Source organism: Lutra lutra, chromosome 12 (assembly GCF_902655055.1).
Source record: "Lutra lutra chromosome 12, mLutLut1.2, whole genome shotgun sequence".
Lineage (NCBI taxonomy): Eukaryota > Metazoa > Chordata > Mammalia > Carnivora > Mustelidae > Lutra > Lutra lutra.
The window spans coordinates 14,502,232-14,521,717 of NC_062289.1; the positions used below are offsets into that span (position 1 = coordinate 14,502,232).

At 39.3% G+C, this 19,486-nt stretch overlaps 1 protein-coding gene across 7 annotated transcripts in view; it reads left to right on the forward strand.

Annotated features, from left to right (window-relative positions):
* Positions 1-17,124, forward strand: part of PIGN (phosphatidylinositol glycan anchor biosynthesis class N) — a 106,273-nt gene extending 89,149 nt beyond the window's left edge. For 4 of the 7 annotated variants that reach the window (XM_047697395.1, XM_047697393.1, XM_047697392.1 and 1 more), the window contains 3 exons: positions 5,884-5,926; positions 8,101-8,153; positions 15,073-17,124. In XM_047697395.1, the coding sequence (XP_047553351.1) occupies positions 5,884-5,926; positions 8,101-8,153; positions 15,073-15,238 (262 nt within the window). In that variant the 3' untranslated portion in view covers positions 15,239-17,124. Of the gene's footprint in view, positions 1-5,883; positions 5,927-8,100; positions 8,171-8,379; positions 8,496-8,520; positions 8,605-15,072 lie in introns of those variants that run through there. The other 3 variants (XR_007121896.1, XM_047697396.1, XM_047697397.1) reach the window with 3 other exon arrangements.
* The last annotated feature ends 2,362 nt before the right edge of the window (positions 17,125-19,486 follow it).

Consider the following 19,486-nt stretch of genomic DNA (forward strand, 5'->3'; position numbering starts at 1 on the left):
TAATGAACTTTTCTTACCCAGCTGCCATCGCCTCAAATTCCTAGCTAAAGTTAGGTAACTCATACAGTGATGGAACTTTTTTTTTTTTTTTTTAAGATTTATTTATTTGAGAGAGAGAGAGAGGGAGGGAGAGAGAGAGCACACCTGCAGGGGGAAGGGGCAAAGGCAGAGGGAGAGGGAGAGAGAAACATCAGCAGACTGCGCACTGACTGTGGAGCCTGGTGCAGGGCTCCATCTCATGACCCTGAGATCACAACCTGAGCTGAAACCAAGGTTTGGATGCTTAACTGACTGTGCCATCTAGATGCCCCATGATGAACTATTTCTTACTTTTCTATTTCACACCCTATTGTGGGCTCAGTTGTGTGCCCTCCCCCATCCCCATACCAACAAAGCATATGCTGAATGGGACTATATTTTAGATAGAACCTTCAAGGAGATAATTAAGGCAAAATGAGGTCATGGTGGGCCTTAGTCCAATATAAATGGTGTCTTTATAGGAAGAGATTGGAACGTCCCCACACACACAGAGGAGAGACCATGTGAACAAAAGGGAGAACATGGCCATCTCCAAGCCAAGGAAAGAAGTCTCAGAATGAGAGCACTCTGCCAACACCTTGACCTCAGACTCAGCCTCCAAAACTACAAAAGAATGCGTTGCTGTTCTTGAACTCCCCGGTCTGTGGTTCTTTGTTATGACAGCCCAAGCAAACTAATACACATCCTATGAACTCTGAAAGGGCAGAGATTCTATCTTTCACTGTGTCTTTAATTTTATCTAAAGTTTTTGGTACAAGGAATGAAAAAGAAACCAGTATATATTAGGCACCTACCATATGCAGGCACTGTTTTAGATACTTTACATAGAGTACTTAATTTTCTTAACAGCGCTATGAAGCAGGTATTACTCTGCCCATTCTACAGATAAGGAAACTGAGGTTGAGAAGATAGTAAGTACCCTAATCAGGTGTGTCTTACTTTGAAAGGGTTGCAGAACATCATCTGTGTCCTACAATAAAATGTGGTTTTAGAAAAACATCTAAAAATGTCAAACCAAACTTCAAAAAAGATACTTAAAAGTCTATTGCATTTAAATTGCATTTTTTTTGTTTCAAGTTTTTATTTAAATTCTAGTTAGTTAACATACAGTGTAATATTGGTTTCAGGAGTAGAATTTAGTGATTTATCTCTTACATAACACCTAGTGGTTATCACAAGTGCCCTCCTTAATACCCATCCCCCATTTAGCCCATCACCTGCCCACCTTCCCTCCATTGGCCCTCAGTTTGTTCTCTATCATAAGAGTCTCTTATGGTTTGCCTCCCTCTCTTTCTTCCCCCAACCATGTTCATCTGTTTTGTTTCTTAAATTCCACATACAAGTGAAATCATATGCTATTTGTCTTTCTCTGACTTGTTTTGCTTAGTGTAATACACTCTAGTTCCATCCACATCATTGCAAATGGCAAGATTTCATTTTTTTTGATGACTGAGTAATAGTCCATTGTATGCACATATACCACATCCTCTTTAGCCATTCATCACTCAATGGACATCTGGGCTCTTTCCATAATTTGGCTGTTGTTGATAACGCTGCTATAAACATCAGGGTGCATGTGTCCCTTCAAAACAGTATTTTGGGGCGCCTGGGTGGCTCAGTGGGTTAAGCCGCTGCCTTCGGCTCAGGTCATGATCTCAGGGTCCTGGGATCGAGTCCCGCATCGGGCTCTCTGCTCAGCAGAGAACCTGCTTCCTCCTCTCTCTCTCTCTCTCTCTCTGCCTGCCTCTCTGCCTACTTGTGATCTCTCTCTGTGAAATAAATAAATAAAATCTTTAAAAAAAAAAAAAAAAACAAAAAACAGTATTTTGTGTCCTTTGAGGGTAGTTCTATTTTTCACTTTTCGAGGAACCTCTATGTTGTTTTCCAGAGAAGCTGCACCAGTCTGCATTTCCACTAACAGTGTAAGAGGGTTTCCCCTTTCTCTGCATCCTCGCCAACATTTGTTGTTTCCTGTGTTAATTTTAGCCATTCTGACATGTGTGAGGTGGTATCTCATTATAGTTTTGATTTTTATTTCCCTGATGATAAGTGATGTTGAGCATCTTTTCATGTGTCTGTTAACTGTCTATCTGTCTTCTTTGGAAAAATGTCTATTCTTGTCTTCTGCCTATTTCTTAACTAGATTATTTGTTTTTTGGGGGTGTTGAGTTTGATAAGTTCTTTGTAGATTTTGGATACTAACTCTATCAGATATGTCATTTGCAAATATCTGCTCCCATTCCTAAGATTGCCTTTTAGTTTTGTTGATTGTTTCCTTCACTGTGCAGAAGCTTTTTGTTTCTTTTCTTTTCTTTCTTTCTTTTTTTTTTTTTTTTTTTTTTGTGTGAGAGAGGAAGAGTGAAAAAGGGAGAGAAGGAGAGAGGGGGTGAAGGGCAAAGAAGAGGGAAAGAGAACATCTTCAGCAGGCTCCATACCCTGTGCAGAACCCGACGAGGGGCTTGATCTCACAACCCTGAGCTCATGACCTGAGCCAAAATCAAGAATCAGACACTCAACCAACTGAGCCACTTGGGCACCCCAAGAACCTTTTTATCTTGAAGACCCAGTAGTTCATTTTTGCTTTTGTTTCCCTTGCCTCTCATCATGTGTCTATTGCTATGGCCAATGTCAAAGCCTGTGTTTTCCTCTAGGATTTTGATGGATTCCTGTCTCACATTTAGGTGTTTCCATTCATTTTGAATTTACTTTTGTGTCTGGTGTAAGAAAGTGGTTCAGTTTCATTCTTCTGCTTGTTGCTGTCTAGTTTTCCCAACACCATTTGTTGAGGAGACTTTTTTCCATTGGATGATATTCTTTCCTGCTTTGTCAAAGATTAGCTGACCATAGTGTTGTGGGTCCATTTCTGGATTTTTCTGTTCTGTTCCATTGATCTGTGTGTCTGTTTTGGTGCCAGTACCATCCTGTCTTAATCCTTGCAGCTTTGTAATAGAGCTTGAGTCTGGAATTGTGATGCTTCCAGCTTTGCTTCTCTTTTTCAAGACTGCTTTGGCTGTTTGGGGTCTTTTGTGGTTCCATACAAATTTTAGAATTGTTTGTTCTAGCTCTGAAAAATGCTGGGGGTATTTTGGTAGGGATTGCATTAAATGTGTAGATTGCTTTGTGTTTCTTTTTTTCTTCTTGTCTCAGAAGAACCAGAGCCATAGGGTGGAATTTTTATTTCACTGATTTTGATTCAAAGAAGGAAAGCATTTTGTAATTGGGGCTGTGTAAGTCAGAGTGGATTCAGTAACTGGAACCATTAAAGCCCATGCTAGGCAGAGCTTTCCCTGGGACTTACTTTGAGAATTGGTGCTTTGTTCAGAAGGCTTTACCGAATGACCATTGTGTTCTCCACATGCTCTTAGTTTAACACACTTACTATATGTCTGTTATGTCAGACTTGTTTTAAATGATACATAACACTTCAGTTAGATATGGTAAGTCTGGCTTGTGCTATATGTCTGTGTATGTGAACTATTGAGTGACATTTCTATATTTTAGACCTATAGTTTGAAAAACAATTATGTCTAAAAGAAGTCAAGGATGATTTCAGAACAAGCGTACTGACTCTAGACTAGTTGAAATGGAACTGTGTGATGCAATTCAGTGACTGGTCACATGAGTTTCCCTGGAGGAAAGACTGTTTTAGAACATTAAACTTGTAAATGAGATGAGAGAAATCTAAGCTTTCTTGCAGCTCTGTATTGTATATAGAAATTTTAAATATCTGAGAATACTTTTCATTTTTGTTTTCTGTTTGGGCTTAAGAGGAAAGTACTAGATGACAAAAATTATTGCATTTTTCCCTTTTATTACCCAATTGTTATGATACCTTAGTGGAGGAGGGAAATTTGTCCATTTCTTCTGCAAATAAAAAAGCTAAGTTTCTGTATTACATATGAACATTAAGTTCTTCGTTGCCTTGTTAAGGAAATCACGTAGGCATGCTGTGACTTTTTTTTTAAATCTCAACCAAAATTTTACACCTTACATAAAAATTAACTCAAAAGAGACCGCAGATTCAAACTTTTAGGAAAAGCATAAGAAAAAATCTTTTGAGGTTTGGGCTAGGAAAGAGTTAGACTTGACACCAAAACCATGATCCATGTAAGGAAAAATTGATAAGTTGGACTTAATCAAAATTAAAAGCTTTTGCTCTACAGAAAAGAAGATTCTATTAAGAGAATGAAAAGAGAAGCTACATAACGGCAGAGAATATTTGCTTACAAACTATGTATCTGACCAAGGACTACTATCCAAAATATATAAAGAACTCTCAAAACTCAACAGTAAACACCAAACAGTTTAAAGAGAAAATGAGCAAAAGACCTGAGGGCGTATATAGATGGCAGTTGAAGCTGTTCAGCATTGTTAATGGTGAAGGAAATGCATATTAAAACCACGGTGAGATATCATTACACAGTGACCAGAATAGCTAAAAATCAAAAGTAGTGACATCAAATGCTGGTAAAGATGCAAAGAAATTGCTCTCATATATTGCGGAACATATATTACATAACTGCTCTGAAAAGAGTTTCATTTCCTTTTTTTTTTTTTCAGGATTTTATTATTTGTCAGAGAGAGAGAGAGAGAGCACAAGCAGGGGATGCAGCAGGCAGAGGGAGAAGCAGGCTCCCTGCTGAGCAAGGAGCCCGATGTGAGACACCATCTCAGGACCCTGGAATCATGACCTGAGCCGAAGGCAGGCATTTAATGGACTGAGCCACCCAGGCATCCCATAGAGTTTTAGTTTCTTACTAAACCAAACTTGCAACTGCCATAAGATCCAACAGTTACACTCTGTGGTATTTTTCCTAGAGAAGTTAGAACTTATGTTTGCATAAAAAACTCTACTCAAGTATTTATAGCAGCTTTATTTGTAAAGTCTTTCAGTGTTTGAATGGTTAAGCAGACTGTGGTACATCCATAAATGGAGGACTACTCAGCAATAAAAAGGATCAAACTACTGATACATTGCAGTTCTGTAGATGAATCTCAAGGGAATTATGCTGAGTGAAAAATACAATCCCAACAGGTTACAAGTGTTACGTAAATGATTCCACTTACACAACACTCTCGAAACAACAGAATTATAGGAATGGAGAACAGATTAGTGGTTTTCAGGGGTTAGGGGTTAGGCAGGAGGTCGTTGCAGGGATGATAGACGTTGCTATAGAACAGTATCATGAGGGATGTTGTAACGATGGAAACATTCTGTATCTTGACCGTATCAGTGTCAATATCCTAGTTGTGATATTGTACTGTAGTTTTATAAGATATTACCTTGGGGGAAACTAGGCCAGGTGTACATGAGATCCCTCTCTATTTTTTCTTTGAATTCCATGTGATTATCTCAAAATTTAAAATTTCATTAAAAATCATAATTCTGGGTACCTGGGTGGCTTAGTTGGTTAAGGTCCAACACTTGATTTCAGCTCAGGTCATGATCTCAGGTTCGTGAGATCATGCCCTGCATTGGGCTCTGAACTGAACATGGAGCCTACTTGGGATTCTCTCTCTCCTTTTGCCCTTTCCCCCACCCTTTCCTCCTCTCCCACTGTCTCTCCAAAGTAAATAAATAATAATAAATAAAAATCATAATTCACATCCCTTTCCTATCATTGAAATACATATTCAAAATATTAAATACCATCTTTGAATTCCAGACCATCACTGTGGGACAGTCGCCCATTAGAATGTGAAAAGAGCCCTTCTCTAAAATAGTATTTTCAGAAGTAAAAATACTAATAAAGGATTATCTGATTATTCTCATTTTTATTTTAATGTGCTTTAAAAATGTGCCTGTTGTAGTACATGTAAACTTTCTTTATTTTTTTTCCCCAGGCTTTTTCTCATGGTTCTCATCATATCAGACATTATGGCTTTGGTAAGGCATTATTAGATATTCAGTATAAATAAGATTGAGAAAGTTAAGTGCTGATTTAATTTAATCAAGGGAAATCTGAATGCATTTCTGCGCATGAAATCTTTAGATATTAAGTTTTAAGTGCTGGCATAAATTACACATATAAATTACTTTCTTTTCATGTGACTTATGCAAGAAGGGTGTTCTTCTGAAGGTGTCAAAAGTCTTACTTGATTTATTTGCATCTGTCATTTTATACCTAGTCTTCCATGGTGCATTGTGTCTGAAATGAGCCTTCCATAGGAAGTTCACAGAAAAAGCTAACTTTAGATTTAGGTAATACATCATTTTCCTACTTGAAATGTTGATTGTTCTAACCCTTCTCTAAGACTGAGAAAACGGAGGGAAGGAAGGAAGGAAAGAAGAAATAGAGCTTTTCAAGTGGGAAGATGTTACCAAGTTAATGACTCTCCTAAGTGAGTTCTGAGTAAGGAGCATACAGGTGGGCCTCTTGTATGTAGTATATTAAGAAAAAGAATCTACTTTACACCTACAAGTTTGGGGGTTCTCAAAACTACCCTCAGGTTTGATAATTCACTGGAAGGACACAACTCATGGAAAACAATTATATTCACAGTTATGGTTTATTATAGGAAAGGATACAGATTAAAGTTATCCAAGGGAAGAGATTCTGAAGGCAGAGTCTAGGAAGGGTCCAGCTGTGGAATTCTGGTCCTCCCCTCCGTGTGGAGTCAGGACGGCATTACTCTTCCAGCATTGGTGTGTGATGCTCATAGGGAGTGTTGCTAACGAGGCTCACAAGAGCCATGGTGTCAACTTTTTAATGGAGATCAATCACATTTTGTTTCCATGACTGACCTTTAACGTTCAGTCCTTCTAGGGGTGGAACTGATACCACATGGCCCAAAGCCCCCAATATAAATCATGTTATTAGACAGTCTAATGGCTAAGGCCCCCCCAGGCAAAATACTCCCATTAAGCATGACATTCCATGGGCCTAGAAATCACTCCAGGCAGCTGGAATGTATTCTCTTCTCTTTAGATTAAGCTCGTTCTTCACTGTATAATATCCTATGCCAGAACAGATGAGAGACACCAAATGGACTAACTTCCCAATCAGATTCTTAGTCACTTGGTTTAGGTGAGAGCATTTTTTGTGTTCTGTTGAACTGGGTATCCGGTATGTGTCTGAAATGGACAATACATAATAATGTTAGAAAAAATCAGCTTTCAGTTTTCCTCACAAAGTGGCAAATGAGTAAGACAGGTTAATAGAAAGGAATTTAATTCTCTGATTAATTTTATAAACAGATTGCATTCTTTAGCTTACAAAGCCATTTGTGGCCTCGCTTCTGCTTACTTGACCAACATCATCTCAAACCTTGTTCTCTCCACACCAGGCTCCTCACCTCGACCTGCCGCTACCTCTGGAATCCCGACATTTATATAGGTTTCTCCCTCTGTCAGAAACATACTCTCCTCTGATCTCCTCAGACTCCTCTTTCATCTGACTCCTACTTTTTGCTTAGATCTGTAGACTTTTTATTGGGACAGCCTTCCCTTATACTCCATCTGGGTTATGTACCCCTTCCTTTGTGTTCCCATAATTGCCTGTCTTTTCCAGTGTTAACACTCATCACACACACACACACACACACTGATAATTTGATTGAATTATTCACTGGATTATATAATTCCCAAAAGAGTGTTTATCTCAAGGACCTAATACAGTGATTAGCACATGGTAGGCTGTCAGTAGATATTTGTTAATAAATGGATGATATGGCTATTTTTCACTGAGGTCTTTGGTATTGTTATTGTCTTTTATTAAAATCAGTAGAGCCTGCAACTGATTTAAGGGCCTTGAGTTCAAGCCTCACGTTGGGCTTAGAGCTTACTTATAAAAATTAAGTTCGTTATCTTTATTTTTAGCTATTCATAAATGTCACTTTTGTGTTCATTTGAGTGGTGATGCTTATGTCTTTCTTTTAGGCCATTGCTCATTTTAGTCCAAGCAGAAATTTCTGTAAAGAGCATATTCTTATGGATTCTAATCATATAGTAGTTATGAGAGGTCAAAAGTCTGAAACTCATAATCCTAAAATAACACTGTTTTTCATCTGAATCAAAATCCCTTTGTTTTTAATGGAGCTATATTTTGTTTTCTTTTACAGCATTTTTTCTTCTTGGTCAAGGATTATGGCAGCTGGCTTGACATTGGAACAAGGTGCTGTATATATTCACATTGAAATTCTTTTTTTTTTTTTTTTAAGATTTTATTTATTTGACTGAGAGAGATCACAAGTAGACAGAGAGGCAGGCAGAGAGAGAGAGAGGGAAGCAGGCTCCCTGCTGAGCAAAGAGCCTGTTGTGGGACTCGATCCCAGGACCCTGAGATCATGACCTGAGCCGAAGGCAGCGGCTTAACCCACTGAGCCACCCAGGCACCCCACATTGAAATTCTTAAGAATATAGTGAAAAAAATAATAACTTGACATCTTAGTAGAAGGTACCAATTTGATTTTTGAGGTAAACATAACAAGTAGCAATTATTTTAAGCCTGGGGAAGTGAGACATGTCTCTCCATTTCTTAGCATTAACACTTTAGCACATGTTTTCTTGGGATGATGTGAGGATAGATGCTAACTCTGGAGAGAATGATAGGACGGCGGGAAGGTGTAAGAGAAACTGTTTGAATCTGATCTGGGTTTTCCGAGTCTGTCCTCATAATCTCCCGGTCTTTCAGTGGCAGTATGAACTTTGTGTGGCAATTTAAATTGAGTGCAATCGTTATCTGCCTCTTAGAATCTTTAATATGAGAACATTTAACATGTGAGACCTTACAACAGTGTTCTAGTATAATCTGAACAAAACGTCAGTTTTTTCTTTATTATGATTTGAGTGCGAATGATTGCCATAATCTGTTAAATTTCTTCTGTGAGAGAAAGAAAGCAAAGTCGATCTTTTTGCCTTTTTTGCTTTCAAATGCATTCGGAAGCAATACACACATTTTTATAGACAGATTTTATTTCATTTAATCAATATTTATTTAGTACTTGTGTTGCTGGGAAGTGCGTCGGTTTGGGTGGGATTGTGTTAGACAACCTCTCCTCTGTTCCTGCCTCTTAGGCAGCTCATTCCTGGTCCTGCTTTCTCATTTATAGACACGTTTGCCTCCCTGCCTCATCTGATTTGAATCTCCTTCATTCCATATGTGCCAGGCATGTAAAAGGTGTCCCTACATCATTTTGTTGTCATTGCTCCTAAGCTTGATGCTTAGGGAAAGTTTTGATGTCTCCTTCTCTCTCCAGCCCTCTGATCCCAAAGTATCCAGACAAGATAGTGGGTCAGAGCTCTAGACCACAGGCTCTCTGCACATGACACCGACAGCGAGTGACTTAATCCCTCTCATCCCCCCCGTCCCCTGCCCCCAGTCTTGTGTGGTTGTCTGAATGCGTGACTCCACGTGGAGCACCAAGCACAGCATCCAGCACCTAAGAAGTTTCCGGAAAGGCAGCTATTACTATTGATGTTATTCTGTGGTTCTATCGTCTGTCCTTCGGGCTGTTTCTTGTGTTTCTCCTTACTCTCCCCGACATTTGATTAATTTTCTTTGATTTTAGACATACGCCAGAATTTTGTTTGGAATGTATTCTCATAAAATATAGTGTTTTCGTGTGTGAGACTTTTTATTTTTATTCTTTTAAGACTTTTTATTTTTACTTGTAAAATAGAGAAGATACAAAACTTACCATCTTACCTTTTTTTAAGTGTACAGTTCAGCAACAGTAAGTATATTCACTCTGTTGAGTGATATCGCCGTCACCCGTCCCCAGAACTGGGAGCTAGGGTAGGCTTGACTGTAAAAGGGAATGTGGGAACTTTTGGGGTGATGGAAATATTCTCTATCTTAACAGGATGTGAGGGTATTTACATGGTGTACCAAGTGTCAGTACTCATCAGACTGGAAGCTTAAAGTGGTTCCATTTTCTTACATATAAATTATTCCTCAAAGATGACTCATAAGGAAAAACAGAATAAAAATTAACAGAAGAAAAAATAACTAAGAGTGAAGTGAGAAGGATAGAGTATAAGTAGGCTCAGTTTTCCTCTTTCCTAGCAGGGACTTTATAGATAATGTTTTATTGTTTGTTTATTTATTTATTTATTTATTTATTAATAGATAATGTTTTAAATTGATATATCAATGAATAGCAACATAAAGATACTAATTCATGGTAAGGAGGTAACCCTCAGAAGATCTAAAAAGAGAAGTGGCCAAAGCAGTTGTCTTGAGGAGTGGGGAAGGAGAAACGAGGATTCTCGGTTTTCATCCTAAATCTTCCTCCAGTACTGTATGTTTTTCGTACTGCATGTTTGACTCTGATAAAAATCAGAGGGAAAGGAATAAACGAAATGGGAGGTCAGGAAGCAGAGTTTAAGTGTAGACCACTCTTTCAAGCTTCACTAGAAAGGAAAGGAGAAATATGGGCAGTAACACATGGAACTCCCTCGCCTCTCCCTGAGAATTGATTGTCCTTTCATTTCACTCGGGAGTGTGAGGAGTGATACTACAGCTGGAAGGAGTGCGTGTCCCTCGATACAGCAATTCTGATCACGTTCTGTCACAGCTGGGGTTCTGGAGCCAGTACAGGAGCCCACATGGAGTAAGCTCATTGACAGAGTCGAGTCGAGGCAGAGACTTAGCCACAAGGTCAGAGCCAGGCTATGCATTGCAACACAGGGTCTACACGGCCAGCAGCTGGTTGTTCGAGACGGGAGCCCAAAAGACACGATGAACGCAATTCAGAGACCGGGGAATCACTTTACGTTAGATAAAGGCAAAGTAAGACAGAAGCTTGAACTTGAATAGGAGGTGCAGGATGTCCATCAAAGGATTGCCCCAGTCACACCTCTGCTACAGATGACCAACCTTTGGGATGTGCTGCAGTGTTTTAAGGATCTCCCAGCATATTATTTCATGCGATCTTTATCATAACGCTGTAAAGTTGTTACTCTTCACAGTGGACATATTACTGTCTTCATTGTAGAGGTGAGAACACTGTGGCCCCTTTTAGAGATGAGGAGATTGTGACTTGCTTCTGTCACAAACCGGTAAATGGAGGAGCAGGTGCGGAGGACAGCGCTTCGGTAGGCAAGGCGGCAGAGTCCCCGCTGCCCCGCATTGCCTCTACTTACAGGGAATTTCCCGAAGTCTTGGTTTGTGATGCTCATAACCTCATTGTTAAAAGTCGCTTTGTGTCTGATCCTGTGTGTGATTGTTGCAAAGGAACCATTCACTGCAGAGTTTTGGTAATATATGTTTAGGATTTAAAGGAGAAAGAAATATTGATTAAGAGGGAATGAGCCAGAAGTAGCTGATTATGTCCTTTGATGTACAGAAGTTTTAAATTTTTGTGTAATCCAGTTTATCTATTTTTATTTTTGTTACCTGTGCCTGCTTGATCCTTTTTTAAAAAGAGGCGTTGAGCTGTTGCAAAATGTATATTTAACATCTAGCATGACGTCCTCCCTGGCACTTGCATGCTACCTCCACGCCTATTTCTTGCATTCCTTTACACAACCATCATGGGAATAAAGTGCTCATCAGAGCACAAAATAATTACAGAAAGAGAGACTAGAGGTGCATAAGACAAACATTGAGCATCATTCAAACCAAGGGAAACACAATGGTACATCAGCCCTTGCGGTTTGAGAATGCTTTGATCACCCCCCATTCTGCAGTACTAATCATGAGAAAAGGACGTTAACTCCATATTTCAGTACTGTAATTTATTGATGATACTTATTAAAATATTATTTAATTGATTCATGGTATACAGGGTAAAAACTATGCTTTAGGAATATTTTGTGGTAATAGTACTTTTTATAATGGGAGCTGCCCTCCACACACAGTGACAAGTGCCAGGTTAACCTGGAACAGTCCTTGTTTATGTCTGTTGTCATGGTGCACTCGTTACCCCCACCCCCACAAAATCCAGAGGGGCTGGAAAGGTGATAAAGGCATAGCCAGTTAGTAAGTAAGGCTAAACCACAGTTCATTTCAGTCTCAGTGCTCCGTCCTCGTAGATCTGACTCCCATAGGTGAAATGGGTTGCTTGTCCTGAGAGGCTTCTCGAAGGTGGGTGGAATGGGGGACTTCAGAGCTCAGGTTCTGTTTACCAGGCTGAAAGCAGTGAATGGTCCTCCATAAATTCCCCACATAGTCTTCTGGTCATCCCTGCTGAATTACCTCCTAGCTCTGTTGTTTGTCTTGTATCTTAATGTCCAAAAAATGCCCTCTTAACGAAGAAAGATGATTGCAGAGGGGAGGTGGGGGATGGCAGGGGTTGGGATAAGGAAACAAAATGAAATCCAAGTTAGAAAAATTGGGCTTCTAAATGGAATTGCCTGGATTGAGGCTGCAGGGGGATGTTTTTTATTTGCTGCTGCTCCTGTTGATAAGTTAGAATTCTAGAATCTTCTCTGTGTATCCTGTGTAGCAGTGATGGCATGTACCACCTTGGGGAACCATGTGGGGCAGGTCTGATGAGCACAAGTGGTTCATGCATGTTCATCAGCATCTAATTTATTGCCAGGAAAAGGCTTGGATAATGGCTGGAAAACATGCTTCAAGATTCACAGCTAAAGCACCATATAATAGGGTTCACATTATCAAGACTTCATTTTTGTACTTTATCCTGCATTCTGTTTGTGAGAATGTTGCTTTTAAGTTGTGGGTTTCTAATTATTCCTGCGTGAATGTGTACATGAAAAGTTGAGATTTTTTTTGTCATGTTGTAGGTATTACTAAATTAAATGGCAGTTTGTTTAATGGGATCTAGAGTTACTTGAATTGTGTTCCTGTGGTGGTTTCCTTTTGTGGCAAATTTGATTTCTAAACTCCTTTTTATTAGTAATATAGTTAATAACTTTAGCCGTAACATGCCTGTTATATACAGGAATGGAATGTTGTCATTTTGTCCTTACTGCTTGGTTGCCTTATGAATACAGAAGCAGTAAGAACATGTCCCAGAATTCTAGAGAGGAGTGGGAGTTCACCAACCCCATGACTGTGGTCTGCACGTGTCTGTAATGGTCGTAGTGTCATCGTGGTGATCGCAGTGGGTTTTCAAAATCAGTTTGGGAGTTCCTCAGCTGTTAGTTTCAGGTTAGCAAATAAGTAGTAGCTACTTTAAAAATGAAGATTGTATTATTAGGGGATGAGACAGTATTTGTGTTTATGGGTATAGTCCAATATGTTTAAAAATGCATCTTCGGAGCAGATTTTACCAGAATTAAACTGAGGCTCTTAAAGGAATATACCCCAGTCAGTAGAGTTGGCTAAGCCTGGGGCTGGGAGCTCAGTGGTTTTCTAGAGAACCTTGTGGCATCAGGTGTTCTTTGAACAGCCATGTGAAAAATATCCTGCCCAGGCCATAAAACTGGGTTGGGCTGTCAGAGCTACAATTTAATATTTTCTTCTTTTGATCTTTTACACTGTGTCTTCATTCATAGTGAGTTGTAAACTTCACAGAGTCCTGCCTTTTATATGGCATCCTAAAAGAAGTGCATTTCATAAACTAGAGAAAAAGTTCCTTTGAGATAATCTTCATAACTATAAAAACATTTAAATTTATGCTCTAAGTGTATTTGGTATGAGGTGAATAGAGTCAGCGTCACCGGTTTGATTGGTTTGATGGTGGTGTTCGTTTGGACATTGTTTCCTGTGTGCACTATTTATACTTTATTAAAATACAAATAACAGCTAAAGTATCATTTCTATCTAGATATGATAACTTCTCATTATGTTCAATACTATTTTAATACCCTCCTAAATGTAATTAATAAGTGCCATAAAACACCTTTGCTCTTATAATAAATACTAAGCTTTATGAAAATCAGTGATTCTCAGACTTTTTCTTCTCCTACATCTGACAGAGATGACCTGCTTCTGTTGCCCTTTACCCTGATTGAAAAGTACAGTCAGCTTGTTAGCACCCCTTATACCAGCTCAAACAGGCCTTCCTGGGGCCTCTGTATGTCCCTCTGGGCAGAGACCCTGTCCCTCTACCATCACATGGGGGCACCTTGAGAATATCTGACGTCCAGATGGTCCTGGGAGAGAGCGGGAACAGTTGAACTCCTTTCAACTTGAAATTGGGTGCTCCTTTAACTCTGCTCTACTAAGATGACACCGAGACTTGATTGATAGAAAATATCACAAGCTGAATGAATGCCTTATGGCTCCATTGCTTGAAGATGATGAGCTTCACAACTATTTCCTACCAATAATGTTAGCTTAAATCAGCCCAGAGTTTGTGATTTCAGGCAACTGTAAAGAGATAAGTGATCTGTGAAATACCTTTTATGGATAGACTTCCACTAAATTTGAGGATAGCCGCCTACCTACTGGCTTTATGAAACTTACTAAGAAATCAAGTCATATTTAATATTATTTATATTAAAGTAATTTAAAATGTTAAGACTGTTTCAGGTAATTTAAAGTATTAAAAGTGATAAAAGTTCTAAAAGAGCAAAATCTGGGAGCTTTGGCCTGGAGATTAATGACGAAATGTATCCTTTTTCCTTTTTGCAGATGCTTTGACTATAAAACTTTTACTTCCCTGAATTTGAATCTGGGTAACGTGTGTGTGTGTGTGTGTGTGTGTGTGTGTGTGTGTGTGTGTGTGTGGTAGTTTTGGTAAAGTACTTCTAACTTCTGTCAAAGCATAGAATGGCCCGCTTTAAAATGTCAGAATACTTAACCTGGGGACAGTAACCTTGTAATGGTGACAAAGACACAGGCACTGCCAGTATCAGTCAGACATTTTATAACATTACAGTTGTTGGAGAAATCTCAAAATACTCTTTATGCTCATCACTATTTATATAACCAATTTGTTTTTTTTAATTTGACATCTATTTCAAAAATCATTGGTGGGGGGTGCCTGCCTGGCTGGCTCAGTCGGAAGAGCATGGGACTCTTGGTCTTGGGGTAGTGAGTTCGAGCTCCACGTTGAATGTAGAGCCTAAAATAAGTAAATAAACTTGAAAAGATCATTGGTATCTTTTGTAATTCTGTGTATTTTATGTATACATTTAGAATCATTATTTAGAGGTATCTTATGTTCCTTCCCATACAGGTTCTCTCTTCCTGTAACATGTTTCTTTTTCTCCTTCTGTAGCATCAGCCACTACGTGATTGTCATGTCTATGACCATCGTTCTGGTGTTTCTCAATGGCCTGGCACACCTGCTCATGACCAAGAAACTTGAACTCTGTGGCAAACCCAAAAGCCACCTCATATGATACTACTGTCGCCATCATTCAACATCTGGATCCTGTTTCTCACTCGCCTTTTAAACCAAACTCTTATCGAGGATTCTGTAGGAAAATGGATGTTGATATACAGCATGTTCTGCTCCTACCAAGAAAATGATATGTAGAATTCTGAATTTACAGCTTGTCCGGAATAAAGGAGCTTCCATTTTCTTTAGGTTTGTACACGTGGAATAGTGGTCATATCTGTGGCAAAGCATAGTAAGCTTTCTCCGTTTGCATTTTCTTCCTTTAGCTGGCATCTCTTCTCTCTGATGTTTCAGACCACCTGTAACAGTCTGGTCACCAATGGGGCAACTCCCCACCCACTCGAAGGAGGGTGTGCTCCTGTGGGGAAGGTCGCAATCACATTCAATGACAGAGAACCTTGACGGGAGTCACCAGGTGATACCTGAAATATTTATCAGCTCCCAGCACTGGTTTTGCAAGTAGTTCTATCTACTAAGTGCTAACACTAGAAAGACAATCAGGATCTGTCACTCCTGAAGCCTCAGTGGAAACGGTGCTGCCAGGTGTTTGTCATTGTCCTTAGTGAGCAGCAGGACTGTCTCTGCGCTGTTCCAGGGTGTTCCTCGTGTACCGGCCAGCTGCAGGTTTGACCTTCACTCCTTTTTTTTTTCCCCCATTTCTGGATTCCCATTGGAATTTCAGGTGATGGAAAGGTAGAAAATGCTTGGTATTTGTATCTAGTTCAGGGGAAAATTTTTTAAGGGAAAATATTTCATTGTAGACTCAGTATCTGTTACCCCCCATACCTTTTATCATGTATTATTTCAACAGAATTCTTGAAGTCAATGGTTAAACTGACACTACCACAGAAATCATTGTTGACATTGCTTATTTTTCATGTTGTAAGATTCTAGCCCAAAGGCCTAGAGTCCTCTCATTTAATTTAGATTTCCATCTGTAAACTAATTCTAATGGACAAAATATTTTGAGAGTAATTTTTATTTGGATTTTTCATAAAGTGACCTTTATATAGCACTGTAGAGTTGGCCTTTTGCCCACGGTGTGCCTGTCAGTTTTTGGCTGATGGTAAGCTTTGCTGGTCTGAGTCCCATTTTAAAAAAATAATTGCTTTTGAATTAAATTATAGCATTGCTAACTCACATTAATGATGAAGAAGCCCTCTACAAATTACTAGATTTTTCAAATTGGCAAGTGAGTGAGCAAATACAATTTGGAAAATTCGAAAGTCAGTTTGGCAAAATGTGCTTCCTAAATTTCTGCTTCTGATGAAGTGTGGTTATAATTTGTGTGTGGTAGGACTTCATGGTACACCAATGACAGCACCATAGTAAGAAAAGAAAGAGATCAGTGTCACTATAGGATAACATACATCAGTCTGTAATATACAATTTCTATCAACAACTAAGAAACTACTGTTAGCAGGTGATGACATTGGCAAATATAAAACCCATGAACTCTAAAATGTCTCGGAGTATTTAATCTGTTTTTAAACAAGTCAGAGAAAACTGACTTTATAAACACTAGTGCTAAATTTAACTCCTTTATATCCTATCTACCTTCCATCTTTTCCCAGATTTTCACACAGGGGAATTAATGAATATTTTATTATGGCATTGTAAAAGGTGCTCAGTGCTTTACCTTTATTTCGTTCTTCAAAGCACATCTTTTCCTAATATGGTTTGGAGTCAGTGTGCGCTTGCAAAGCAGGCATATGTCCTTGTGGCACAGGCTGGCGTTGCTGTGCTGTTTATTGGGAGCCTCAGACTCGCTTGGGAAGAGTTTGCTAGATGGGCCTTTTCTGTTTGTGCAGCTTGTCAAATACCTTGAAGTGTTTTGAAATGCATATTTTTATATTAATAACAAAAAATAAATATGATTTAAATATGTTTCTGTTTAAGGCATTTACTTTTTCATTCTGTTAATACCAGATCTCCAAATCAAAACTTAAGACATTTGCTGGTTCGTATTTGCTTAAATTAGGAATTCCTATAATAATTAAAGGGTGTATGTCAGATTGAGAAAATACTGAACAAAAAAGCCATGGACCGTGAATAAATCTTGGAGCATAGTCTAAGGACTTCAGAAGCTAAGTGCATCTATCCATAATTAACGTTTTAGTTCTCTGTATTATTATATTTAGTGTGTACTATTTAGAACATAAAAGGCTTTTTTATTTTTTTTAGCGAAATGTTATAAATGGTAATATATTTTCATAATAATGCCTGCAAAATGATCTAACAATGATGGAGCTGGACTACGGACCCAGATACCTATTCATCACTCACCATATTGTTTCTCCTGAAAAATTCAATCCTGTTTTCAGCCAATTCACATATCAGGAGTATATATGTCTCCCATCCCCACAAACGACTTTTATACACTTGCAGTAGGTTAAGGACTCCTTTGCTCCCCTACCTTTGATACATACTTCTGCCATCAAAAATGTTATTTCTGATGGAGCTGGCGTGGGGGGAGGAGGAAGGGTTAAGGTGGTAGGGGGCGGACTGTCTCCAGAGGCAGTATCTCTGCAGGGTTCCAGCTCTCCCGGGGAGAACCTGGGGTGCTCCTAGATAAACCCTAGACATCCTAAACATCTGATCCAGGGGGCTGACGGCTATGGGCTAAAGTGACTCAAGTCATTTGGAGGGGACCTCCTTTTGGCAGTTCCTAGGACTCCCTTTTTTTTTTTTTAAGATTTTATTTATTTATTTGTCAGAGAGAGAGGGAAAGAAAGCGAGCAAGCACAAGCAGACAGAGTGGCGGGCAGAGGCAGAGGGAGAAGCAGGCCCCCTGCCGAGCAAGGAGCCCAATGTGGGACTTGATCCCAGGATGCTGGGATCATGACCTGAGCGGAAGGCAGCTGCCTAACCAACTCAGCCACCCAGGCATTCCTGGAGGACTCCCTTTAAGAGGCCAGAGAGAACTTGGTAATTTCTCACCTTTTCAGAGTCATTCTTTATATATCTACATTTTCTCCATCTCTTGTAAAATGCTTTGAAGTGGGATTGTTATGGTGTATGTTTTCAGTACTATGGTAATATCTTGTAGCATTTTTGCATCAAGGGATGTTAAAAAGGTAGGTGAGACTTCTGCACTTAATACTCATTCTGGGGGGTGCCTGGGTGGCTCAGTGGGTTAAGCCTTTCCTTCTGCTCAGGTCATGATCTCAGGGTCCTGGGATCGAGCCCCACATCGGGCTCTCTGCTCAGCGGCGAGCCTGCTTTCTCCTCTCTCTCTCTGCCTGCCTCTCTGCCTACTTGTGATCTCTGTCTGTCAAATAAATAAATAAAATCTTTAAAAAAAAATACTCATGCTGTAACAAGAGCATTTGAGAAGTAATGTATCACTTACTAACTTATTAATGCAAACATCACTGTTTTTCAACTCCTCCCCCTTGGAACAGCAGTATTTACTTGGGACATAGCAGTTCTCAAAGTATATCTCTTAGAACATCGGTTCTTTAGGATTTCCAAGGAATCCTTTCTTGTGATACAAAGAGATGTCATCATAAAAAGGGATCTCTGATCAAATACAGTTGAGAAGTACTTAGTCAAATGAAGTTAAATAGGCATATTTATTATAGTACTTAAGGAATTTAACTTGGTCTATGCATTGTAAAGGGAGAAGAAGAGCGGTATGCCAGCAATTTCCACTTGCTTGGCTGCAGACCCTCCTTCAATTCTCCCTTCTAGCTGGTAAGCACGCTTCAGAAATGTCACCATATACTTTCACACTTAAAACCTCAGTTTGTCACAGTTTTGGAAAACAGTGTTCTGTGCTTAATTGAATCTGTTTTCTGGAGAAAATCTTAACCCTTAGTGTGGGAAAACTTTAAAATTGTACCTGCCTTTTTATAAATTGTGCTTTCTGACCATGTAGTCTCCCATGTGGGACCCTCGCGTACTACCATACGACATCCAGTTCATCCCTGATCATCAGATAGCCCTGAAGGAACTTGGACTAGGTCTTTATACCTTATATTTTACAGTCTTTACCAGAAAAATACACTCACAGCAAATATTGGCTTGTTCTCTTGTGATCTGTCCCTGTAGGAGCTGATTAGTAGTTAAAGTTTTTACGCCTTCCTTGGTTTTTCTGTTTTACTTATTTCTCTCCTGCCCTTCACTACTCATGTCACTCCTCTCTCTTAGCCATGTTAGAAGCTGGTGTGGATCCACATAATGGATTGTCTTCATGAATAGTTCCCATCAGCTCTTCCATTCAGTGTAGATAGGGTGAGTGGATGGT